Genomic DNA, 12,384 nt, shown 5'->3' with positions numbered 1-12,384 from the left:
CCATTTGGGCCATTTAGCTGTCTGGATGATACATCTATACTTATACATTTATTGCATGGACTGTTAATTTGATTTTAATTCTATTACTTTGAGTTTTTTTTCAAATCCAAAATTTAATTTGATTAAAACCTTTAGTTAGATGTTTGTGTCTTTAGTAGTTTAGATTGCGCTTTTAATATCAATCTTAGATTAATTTTTTAAATTTTATTATGCAGAACAAAAGCTTAAGTAGAATTGATAATATTGTTTAGTAGAGAATATAATTATTTAAGGATTTATAAGTTAATTATATATTTTTTTATTTCATTCTATTTTCTGTTCTTCTTAAATTTTTTTCTCTTCCACTTAATCTTTCTCTTTTTCTACCTTCTCTCTATTTCATTCTTTCTTTATCTTTTCTTTCTTTTAGTATATTATATATCTCTCTTTCTCACTCAATTTCTATCTTTCTATCTTTTTCTTAACTTTTTTCTATCTTTGATATCAATATCTGTTGATTTTTAATATTTTTGTCTTGAATTAGTACTTATTATAGAACAATTGTATTAGATATATCAAAATATGTATAAATAATTAGATAATAAGACAATATCATCTCTATTTATCTTAATTATCTTCTTTACTGTCTGTCTATTGTTCATACATTCTTATTTTTTATTAAGTAGCAAAGCTGTTCATTCAAGAAATTGGATCATGGAAAGAAAACGAAGTAGCGGGTTTCGTCGTATTTTCACAGTAGCTTTTCACCTATTTCTATCTATTGTGACAATACGACGAAACCCGCTACTTTGTTTTATTTCCATGATCCAATTGATGAAATGTTGATTATTTTCTTTCTCCTTTCGACATTTAATATGTAATTTTGCTGCGCTATGTAAAAAAGTTATCTTTGTAGTTTTAGTATTTTTTTAGTAGTTAATATTATGTTATTAGAGTACCTTTTACTATTTTATAATCCGGATTTGCGGCATAACACACAGAAATTTATCTCAGTGTCAGAAATGTTATAGGTTTGAATCTCGGCCTTACTCCATGTCACAACTATAGACGTTAAGAAGGGTTCCTCATTATATAGGGCGAATGCCTTGGTACAAAACAGATGCAACTCATTCAGGGGGTAGCTATTCTAACAATCAATTCTACAAAAAAATCACGAAACCTTTTAAAGTATGGTTGGGGTATATTTTTTTTGAAGAGTGGTGGGTAAGAAGGGGAGGAAAAGTGGAAGGGAGTTGTGGGGAAATTTTCCTTTAGAATTGTTTGTCAGAATATCATTCCCTTTTCCCTGAACTCACTGCCATACACAGTTATTACTTCTAGACAAGGGTTATACAATCAAAGGGTTGTTGTCTGAAGGGGCGTTTTAATATAAATCACTAATTAGGATTCGAAGATACAATAAAATACGATCTCATATAGCCTAAGGCATCCTCAATATTTGGGTTTCTCCAAATTAGAAAATTCTTATTGCTTCGCCACTAACCTTGCTGTTCAGCGTCTGACGGGCGGGTGGTGCGGATCTCGAGCAAGAATATGCGCGGCTACCACTGGGCTGTGGACGAGGGCATCGAGGGGTATCTGATGACTGAGCCTATGCTCTTCAAGGAAGGGGTCAAAATAGATTATAAACTTTCTCCTCTGACTATTATAAAATAATATGCGCCCCCAGCATAGAGTGGCTTTTTATTCTATGGAGTAGCGAGGCGCACAAGAATAGCCTAAACCTATCCAAAGACTTAATAATAAATAAATAATATACTTTAACCATACACATTAGATCTTTTCATGAAAATACCCTTTCTCGAATTTCATTCTTCTGCTAACCTAAAAAGTTACTTTAGGGGCCTAGAAATACATGTACAAAATTTCAGCTCTTTATCTCTACTGGCGACCTAGCGCCAGGCATGTAAAATATCAACAGATAACGGTAGCACGGCGGTTTTAACAATATCTCAGTAATGTGCAGGTTTTAAGCTCTTCTGCATATTTCAATTTAAACTCATAAGGCCAAAGATATTATATCCAAAAAATCTTTTGTCAAAGTCTACTCTACACCTAGCGCCAGTCAGTTTTCTAAAATCATGCATTTTATACCTGTGAAAAATGAAATCGCCAGCGCTAGGTGTAGAGTAGACTTTGACAAAAGATTTTTGGGATATCATATCTTAGGCCTTATGTGTTTAAGTTGAAATATGCAGAACACCTAAATTCACCTTCCAAGCAATTCTCTATGCATTTTAAATTTTTTAATGAAATAACGGGATTTCAAAACTGCCTTTTGAAAAGGCCTAAAAAGTATCTTTTTTTGTCCCTTTTTTCACTGTTTATAGTTACAACTTATTAAGATATTATTCTCAGTTAAAAAAAAATTGGCGCTTCCAGCACCAAAACCGGCAAAAACAGGCAGTTAAACTTCTGTACCCCTACTTAACCCCCTAACAGACCCCCCCTCTATCTCAGCTCCTGTTACAGATAGAGACATAAAACTTTTTTCTGGTGGTTATGTGTATTTTTAGAGAAAATTACTTTTTCTAGTCATAGCGGTCAGACCGCTCCTTATCCGCTTTTTAGCAGCCAGCCGCTAAATATTAATAATTTTGAAGCTAAGAAAACCAAATTTAACAACGAACTATTATTTTTTATAACAAAAAAATACCTTTTCTGACCATTGCCGAAAAACGACAAATAACGGAAACCGCCAATTTTGGCGGTAAAATGGCGGCGCTAAATGATATTTTTATCTGTTTATAGTTACAATTTATTAAGATATTATTCTCAGTTAAAAAAAAAATTGGCGCTTCCAGCACCAAAACCGGCAAAAACAGGCAGTTAAACTTCTGTACCCCTACTTAACCCCCTAACAGACCCCCCCCCTCTATCTCGGCTCCTGTTACAGATAGAGACATAAAACTTTTTTTCTGGTGGTTCATGTGTATTTTTAAAGAAAATTACTTTTCTAGTCATAGTGGTCAGACCGCTCCTTATCCGCTTTTTATTGACCAGCCGCTAAATATTAAAACTGATGTAGAGCAGCCAATTTTAAATATATATATGACAGGGAAAAAATTAAATTTAGGTTGCTAACATGGAACTTATTACTGGGTCAGTTCATTTATCCTGTAAAAGGGCAGGGGATTGGGTGGGTAAGTTAATGTAAAGGGATATCGTAAATTTAGCCTGCTGCAAGTTTCACTTTATTAGAGAACTTGAAAATCTGGTGTAAGATCCAAGTAATTATATCCTATTATATAAAGTAGTAAGCGTTCTTTGTCTGTCCCAAAGGATCTCGCTAACCGCTGAACCGATATGGTTCTCTCTTACAATGAAGCTTCTTATAGGTCCTGGAAAGGTTTTAAACTATTTTTGGGGAGGGTATCTTCACCCCCCCCCCCCAAAAAAAAACATATTTTTTTACTCTTTTGAAAAATTGAAACTCAAATTTAAAATGGGATGAGGTCGACTTTTCCCACTACTACTTTAAGTGCCACTAGAGGCTTCTAGGGGCGTAGCCGCTAGTATTCACTAAAGTATTATGCTATTCTACTGACAACTGATAAAAAATGAGGATATGAATAGTTTTTTTTAACAATAGGAATACCTTGTTCCTGTAAATTTTGAGTCCATAAGAGAAAGATTGATTACATATTGAAAATATTCAAACTTAAAGGGTGTTTAACAAAATTATTAGCGATTTTTTGCTTAATATTTCTAAAATCGGCCAACTTTTACTAAATCATAGATAGGCCAAAAAAATATCCAAGGCTCTAAGCTGCATGTATAATAATTAAATAGATTAATTTTTACTTAAATCTTTCACCAGATTATCAAGAATTCTAATAAAGTGAAACTTGTAGTTGGCTAAAATAACGACCCTCCCCCTTATTCGCCCCATCCCCTTCCTTCATACCGTATGAACGAACTGATCAATAAGGTAAATCCTTGTTAGCATATTAGATTGACAAAAAAATTCTCCTGTCACAATACCCACGTATATTCTATATCCATTAATACATAACAAATGGGCTTACTTTAAATTACATATTTTCTCTACGATTTTACCGTTAGCACATAAAATTTCAATTTTGACCTACTATGCCAGATCAAGAGCCCAGGCCTGTACGGGGAGGGCACAATATCCCTGGAACTTGTGACGCAGCCTGGCCACTATGTCCGCGTGAGAGACGGCAAAATATTCATCGAGCAAATCGACATCTGGGATCAGGAAATGTTGCGCGACTGTTCCTGGTTTATGCGGGAGAACCACTTTTTCCAAGGTTTTGTCTCATTTGAATCCATTGTTACCGAGGGCATGTTTATCAGACATAACAGTCGTAGGCTGGAGCTTACAGCTATCAACACGCATACAGATCAAAATGATGCCAGCTTTATGATGTCTGATCCTGGGGATGCCTTGTACGAGGCTGAGGCCCGCTGGAAGCAATACCTGGGACGGACAATTCAGGTGGAGAGCAAATCAGTACCCAGCCACTATTGGGCTCTGGCCCGCGGGGCTTCTAGCGGCTCCGCCCTCTTAACCATCGACAGCCATACCTTTAAGCTAATACCTGGCCTAATGGGGGCTGAAGACACAGTCTCTTTTGAATCCACCAATGCTCCCGGCTATTATCTCAGAGTTAAGGACGGCGCACTTTGGATTGAAAGCGGCAACGTGAATGCGTATGAATTCAGCCGGGACTGCACCTTCACCCCATATGATGCCAGATTCTTTGCTGGCTACACATCCTTTGAGTCTGTGAATGCGCCGGACAAATGGATCCGCCAGAAGGACCAGCAGCTGTACCTGGAGTCTGTATCCACCTACCAGGACAACAATGATGCCAGTTTTCTAATGTCAGAAACGGCGCCGAAAAGGATTGAGGCTGCTCCAACAACACGACCACCTCCTCCGCCTCCAACAACTGCTAGGCCAGGTACTATAGAAGCAGCTTATAGTGCCTATTAAAAAATGACGTCATAAAATACAAATGACCAATGATAGGCCAGTAGACATTTTCATTCACAAATAGTATAATGTCTACTAGCACATCATTGGTCATTTGTATTGTTTGGCGTCATTTTTTTATTAGGCAAAGTTGCTTCATTATTAGTACCATAGGGATATAGGGGTAGGTATCATAAACATATAAAAACTGTAACATAATGTTATTCCCTTTTCCTTGGAGGGAGGGAACATTGCATTGTAAATTACATTGGTACTCAAAGTTTTACATCAATAATTCTAATCTAGATAAGGGATAATTATATCTATCATTAGGATGTACATCAATTTATAATCCTATCCTTTAATGTCCTTGTTTATCTGGTTAGCTACCCCTATATTCCTGATTGTACTAATCTATTATTTAATCTATTTGATTTTTTATGAATGTTTTTAATCATCTAAAAATCTAAATCTAAAGACACAAACACAAAAAATGTTTATGGCAACTTTTATTCAAAATTTTCTAGTAAGATTGCACGTTTTTAAAAGCTGCATGTATCATATTATTTTTCATTAAAATTTAATTTTCATTCATTTTCATAAGAGCATGTTGGCAGATAGGTGGAGGGGACATTTGGCTGTTTATTACACTAGTCCCAAAAATTTGAAAATAACCATTTTTTTATTCGTTGGTTTATCAACGTTGGGGACTTTTATGTAATTTTGATTGTTTGGTTCAATAAGTTAAGAGTTCAAACGTTTCAACCACTAATTGTAATAATTATTTGGGAAGTACATCAATTTTAATGACCATTGTCTTATCCCTGTATGTTGTCCTTTTTCACATTTCTTAATAATATAAAAGCATGATTTTTATAATGTTAATTTTTATGATTTATAATAATGTTTAATGTATTAGTGTTACCCCCCGTGTACACGCCCGTGGTTGAGGAGGAAGTTATAACCTACCCATGCTACGACTATAAACCAGGAGAGAATCAGATACACAACTTGTATATAAAAGTAACAGGATGTCTGTCAGTCTGATTATGATTTTCATTTACATTGAGGCTTCTTATATTTCTAGGGAAGGATGATAACTATTTTTTGGGGGAAATCTAAGTATAAAAATTAGCCCCAAAAACATTTAAATTGCTTTTTCTTTTTTACATCTCGTTGTTAAAAAGATGATGGGTTAGAAATTAATATCTTGGTCACTATAAACATGTTTCTCGTATTCATTCGAATCCGGTGGATAGGAACCGGTTCTCATCCATACGAAAAAACTATGTCTAGCATCGTATTATATCAAGCTTTCTACGAATATAAAAATATACAATCATAAGATTATTTATTGCCGTTTTTTTAGCCGGTGCCTCCGGCACCTCGGGGCTAAAAAAAACTAGTTTTAATCTTATAATTGTACATTCTATATCCGCGGAAAGCCGTTTATAATACGATGCGAGAAATAACTATTAAATTCTTAGTCCAAATCATAATTATGTACAGGTCGATTTCTGGACTTATTTTAAAGGATTTGTTGTCCGAATAATTTATTCCCTTTAGCTTGATAATATGGGCAGATTTGAAACGTTCATATAATTTTCAACAATAACTTATATTTAACACAATGTTGAAATATCTGATTGTAAACAGGAGACGACGACCTTCAGTCTTTTGATTTTATCAGGAGATTTGAACTGGATGTTAATTTGGAGGGTTTTCCAGGGATGTTATTTTAATTTAGTCAACTTATTTTTAATGAAAATGGCCTAAATCCATCCCAAATTATATATAAAGCTGTCCTGAAAAATATAACTTGCATAGTTTAGAAATTACTTCTTTATATAACAGGATGTGTTTAAACATTGTCTTTCAAAGTAAAGTCACCATTTTTCAAAAAAAATTCAACAAGCTTGTAATCACTGAACCCTAAAACACTAGTCTAACTAATGTATATTGTATTTAGTTTGATAACATAATCAGCTAATAAGATAACTCTATCAATTAGTATTAATAAAAGTATGATTTATTGGCTTTACATTATTAAAAAAAGGAATAAAATAAACAGATCTTTCGCAATTTAAATAGAAACACATCTTTTAGACAATTTAAGATTTCCCATTAAACTAAAGGCTTTTCTCGTATTCATCTGAATCCGATTAATATCCGGTGGATTGGAACCGGTTCTCATCCATACAAAAAAAACTAGCATCGTATTATATCCAGTTTTCTACGAATATAAAAATTCATAATCATAAGATTAAAAACAGTTTTTTAGTCCGTGGCTTATGATTGTACATGTTATATCCGCGGAAAGCTGTTTATAATACGATGCGAAAAATAACTATTATTGACTTGATTGAATAACACCTGAAACCGCCAGGGGTTTCACGCGTCCGTGGATCCAGCGATATTCAGACTGCTTACAGGATTCAACCATCTGCCAACCTGGTTATGCCTACGATGTGAGTATTTACCAGGGAGAGAGGGGACAATGGGAAGTTTATTACACTAGTCCCCAGAGTTTTATGATAACGTTTTCTTATTCGTCGTCTAAAAACCATGGGGACTTCCGTGAAATTGATTAATTCCTCATTAAGTTGAGTGTTCAAACGTTTTACCAACTATTTGTAATCTACAGAATGGGTATATTTATGTATCATCTTTAGGGATGTACATATTTTTTCGGCCATTGTCTCATCTCATTAGATCACTGGTATTTACTTTCATTTTTACCCCTCCGTTCATTTATTCAGAATTATATATGAATTTTATTGTTCACAAAAAGAACTAAGATAAAATGAAAATAAGGGGTAGGGGTATTTTTTTCCAATGCCTAAAGCTGCAGAAGGCCTTAACCCTGCGGGACCACCAAGTACCCCATATGTCCTAACCTGCCCTAAAGTAGTAATTTATCTTATTCTCAATATATTTTTTTAAAGAGGGGGGGGGGGGGGTAGACAATAAACTTTCGCCATTTTTTTATTTGTTTTATCCTAGACGAATTTTCAACGAAGGATTACCAGAGCAATTCAGCTTTGTTACTACCTACAGAAATACAAACCCCATCAGCAAGAGATGGCAACTTATCAGGATTGCTGATACACGGTATGTTTAAGTATTGGGCTTATAAATTTAATATGATCAACTTTTAAGGTTTAGACATGGATAATTTGCAAAGAAAAGAAAAGAAACACTTTGACGTATAAAATAGCTGAAATTTTCCTGATTATAAGTCAAAAGTGTATATAAATCAATGGTCGTAAGCTAGCTAGAACTTTTTAATTAAACACTTTTTAAGAAGGATTTTATATAAAACAAATATAAAAGTCGAAGCAATCTGCTAATGACATTAGGATTTGAAATATGTCAATTAAAACTTTTGGTTCGCAAAGTAGAAAAAGGATGACAACATTCATATGTAGCGAAATAAGACTAAAAGGTTTTAAAACATTTTTAAAATCCGAACAGACTGGCGTTATAAGCAGTCACAGAATACATTTTTACAATTCATGTCTTCTCTAAAAGTTAGTAGAAGACGGAAGAACACTTTTAGGTATATATAAAGTATATGCTTATTTGTTGTAGGAATCTTCATTCAGTACCAGAATTTGCATCCATAAAGAGGCCATACATATAGACAGACTGTATAATTTATGTAGAATCTATACTACTTAAAAGCTACACCCATTGCCAGTTTTCAATGTTAACTTTTAATTGAAAAAGTTTAAAGTTACAATTTAATATTTTGAATTTCTTTGTTTCTTTGTCTGAAAAGAACTAATATGCTTTGTTATCTTTAAACATTCAAACTTTAGTTTAATTTCAAGAATGTCAAAATGTATCTAAAATCTAAAAAAACAATAGGCCAAATCTTATACAATGTCATAGGCTATCCTAGAAGTCTATGCTTGACAAAATTATGTATTACCATGTAAGACAAAGGCAACCTTAACTCCTAAACTAGCCTAATTTATTAAATTTGGCGCAATAACATAACCAATTATCTATAGAGTGGCTTCACTGAAACATTATGTAAAGCCAGAAAATTTAAAAACAATTCAATAAAGTCCTATTAGAATTTAGGGTACTTATTATTTAAATTGAGTCTTGATTAATGTGATCTTATGCGTAAATTGTGCTTAATCGTACTCAGAATCAGCTTTTGGGTATCATAAAAAATACATAGTTATTTTATATTAAAAGTCGGGATCAAGATAGATAAAACTAAATGTTTTTAAACTTAAGGTGCATTGTTCTTCTGATTATATTTTAAAAATGTTCTGAATTTATCTAAACAATCTACGTACCAAAAAATATTTGAAGCTATACTTTAAATTGCTGTATTGCTGTTTTCGTTCTTGTTTAATTCACAGAAGTGGCTTTATTCATGCATTAAAAAAGTTTACCAACAATGCATTTTCAGAGCGGTTTCAAAAAAGGCACAAACTAAATTTTACATTGTAATTCAACCTTCAAAGTCTGATTTGTATTGTAATTATATTACAAAATATAGACTTTAGAATTTCTTGAGTTTTAATTTTGGAGCATTTTTTGCATGCTGGGATAAAAACTTTTATTTTATAGGAAAATTTCTAAAACTAAAATTTTTAAGGCCCTTTTAAAATAATTCATGATGGCCGTTGACACATTTTAAACGACCAGCACTTTGATACCTGGATTATTAGGGTAAAAATCTTCAAAAAAAAATACCTTTGATTGCATGACTTGTTGCCAATGATTCTCTGTATTCAAAATAGCTAAAAACCATCCCTGTGATGCTTTTCTAGTAGAAAGAATTAAATCGGTTCAGTTATTAAAATAATCGTAATATAAATACCTTACTACTTTGTGTATTACGACTAGTATCTATGTGGTAGTTGATAAAATATCCTAAAGGTTTCAAAAGACTTAAATCTAAAAAATAAATAGCCCAAAAGCATAATTGTGAAGCTTCCAAGTAAGGAAAACTCAATTAGCGTTAGTGAAATCTTTAAATTTAAATAAAATAAAAAGTACGAGAATAGATTTTCTTTCTCTAGGTACTATATATCCCCCTTTTAATAACTATGTATGTGAGAAATATAAAAATTTTAAGAAAAACCTAAAAATGTCAATATTATATTGATGGCTAAAGTTTAAAATATTTTCACAAGAAAAGAGTATAAAGTGTAGCATTATATATAGGAGCTTATTGTCAGCAATTCTTTTGTTTTGTTTGAAGCTAAGATCTCGTTAACCAGTGAACCGACATAGTTCTTCTTTATAGTGAAGCCTTTTTAGGTCTAGGGAAGCAATAGAATTAATTTGAGGTAGGGTTTCATTAAAAATAGCCCTTGGATAAAATACCCCCTTAAAAAATTTAAATGAAAATTGGCGTTTCAACTTCCACCCCCATCCCCTCCCTTAACATATAATAGTGTCTTGTACAGCTTTAGCTTTCTAATTAAACTTTGTAATTTGACCGCTGTTTATATTGCTGTCTTTCTTGTTTGTTTCTTGTTTAATATCCATTTCAACAAAGAAAAGTTATAAGCTTCTTACACCCTTTTATCGATAATCCAATATATTTATGTGTGTGTTCTCTACCTATTTTGTCTAATAATTTTTAAAATATTAATTTTCTTTAAATTTTAAAATAAAAATTTAATTATTAGACACTAAGAACTTAAATTATGATAGATGATGTCCATTTCTGACGTTTTAATAAACTTAAAACTTTATTTTTCAACCATAGAAAATGTTTGTACATTGTGGAGTGATGAAAAGATCAGAAGTGGATTCTTTAAAAAAATTTGCCCAACTAATTGTTTGGTGGGGCAAAATTGTTTTTCGTGAAAAATCCTCCAAAATTACATAAAAAATCTACAAAGATTAAACAAAATCATAGAAGGGTTATTAACATAAGATTTTATTTAATTTTTGTAGATTTTGGTGGATTTTTCACGAAAACAATTTTGCCCCACAAGGCGATTGGTGGGGCAAATTTTTTTAAAGAATCCACCTCTGGTCATAAATAGTTTTTGCGTGTTAGAATTACCCTACAGATTTTTTATGTTTGATATTTTCAATAAATAGTGATTTCTTTAACAATTAGGCCTGGTATTATAATTGTAACATTACTATCTATAATACAAAGTAGAACGATGTCTGTCTGTCTGTTTGTCTGTTTGTCTGTCTGTATGTCTGTTTGTCTGTATGTCTGGCTGTCTGTATGTCTGTCTGTTTGTTTGTAGCGAAGGATCTCACTAACCGCTGAACCGATCGGGTTCTCCTTTACAGGGTAGCTTCTTATAAGCCCCGGGAAGGTTTATAACTACTTTAGAGGCTAGGGGCGAAGCCACTAGTCTATAATACAAAGTAGAACGATGTTTGTTTGTCTGTCTGTCTGTCTGTTTGTTTGTAGCGTATTTTCTTGGGGGGTGGGACAACCCCCAACCCCCCTCCCCCCAAAAATGAAAAATATTCCTCCTCCCAAAAAAAATGTTCTTTTTAAAACTAAAATTAAAATAGTAAGGTCGACTACCCCTCCCTCAAATAAAAAAAATCCCCCCCCAAAGAAATTGTTTTTCTCCATTTAAAAAAAAAATCTAAAATACGAAAAATTGGTTTGATCAACCCTCTTGGGGCAAAGCCCCTAGAGGCTAGGGGCGAAGCCGCTAGTACATGATAAAGTCTTGACTGTTATAGTCGGCCATATAAAGCATCAAGCCTTTTAGAAAATCTTATAACATATTAAAATTTAATTTATTCAGTAATGCGCCAATTTACTAATCTACAAACTTTGAATTTCTTTATAGTGCACTAGCGGCTACGCTCCTAGAAGCCTCTAGGGGCACTTTAGGAAAGTGAAGTTGAATCCAAAAACCTATTTTTATTTAATTTAGATTTCTGTAAAAGTAAAAAAAAACTTTTATAATTTTTTTTGTGGTTGGGGTAATTTTTTTCTAGGGGCGATTTCTCTTGGGAGGGTTGTTTTACACTCTCCCAAAATAGTTATAAACCTTCCCGGAACCTTTGAGAAGCTACCCTGTTAAGGAAAACCCGATCAGTTCAGCAGTTAGCGAGATCCTTAGATACAGACAAACAAACAGACACACAGACAGACAAACATAAAAAATGTCGTCATACCATACAGATGACCAATGATAGGCCATACACAGAATAAATTAAAATAGCAGGCCAGTATACATTTTAACTGGTAGTATGACGTCATTTTTTATGTGCACTATTAAAAGATTCACAAACTTTTTTCTTATTTAGAGGAAACTCCCAGTTTGCTGTTGGTCTAAATCCTGCAATGAATACTGTTGAATTCTCAATCCTGAACTACAACAACCAGCTACAGACTCTGTCTTGGGAAGTTGCACAGGTACAACTTTCAGGGAGGGAGGGGATATTTTGCTGTTTATTACACAAACGTTTTCTTATTCGTTGGC

At 33.2% G+C, this 12,384-nt stretch overlaps 1 protein-coding gene across 2 annotated transcripts in view; it reads left to right on the top strand.

The window, feature by feature from the left end:
* The window catches only part of LOC145304308 (uncharacterized), a 48,969-nt gene that overhangs the window by 8,136 nt on the left and 28,449 nt on the right, over positions 1 to 12,384 (top strand). The window contains exons 6-12 of one of the 2 annotated variants that reach the window (XM_080146207.1): positions 1,496 to 1,605; positions 4,100 to 4,931; positions 5,862 to 5,937; positions 6,603 to 6,672; positions 7,331 to 7,410; positions 7,946 to 8,053; positions 12,209 to 12,317. In XM_080146207.1, the coding sequence (XP_080002333.1) occupies positions 1,496 to 1,605; positions 4,100 to 4,931; positions 5,862 to 5,937; positions 6,603 to 6,672; positions 7,331 to 7,410; positions 7,946 to 8,053; positions 12,209 to 12,317 (1,385 nt within the window). The remainder of the gene's footprint in view (positions 1 to 1,495; positions 1,606 to 4,099; positions 4,932 to 5,861; positions 5,938 to 6,602; positions 6,673 to 7,330; positions 7,411 to 7,945; positions 8,054 to 12,208; positions 12,318 to 12,384) is intronic. The other variant, XM_080146276.1, reaches the window with a different exon arrangement.

This window comes from Acartia tonsa, chromosome 1, assembly GCF_053477335.1.
Source record: "Acartia tonsa isolate MP-2025a chromosome 1, ASM5347733v1, whole genome shotgun sequence".
Taxonomy (NCBI): Eukaryota; Metazoa; Arthropoda; class Copepoda; order Calanoida; family Acartiidae; genus Acartia; species Acartia tonsa.
The sequence above is the reverse complement of the archived record's forward strand: the minus strand, read 5'-3'. Positions and strand labels throughout refer to the sequence as shown.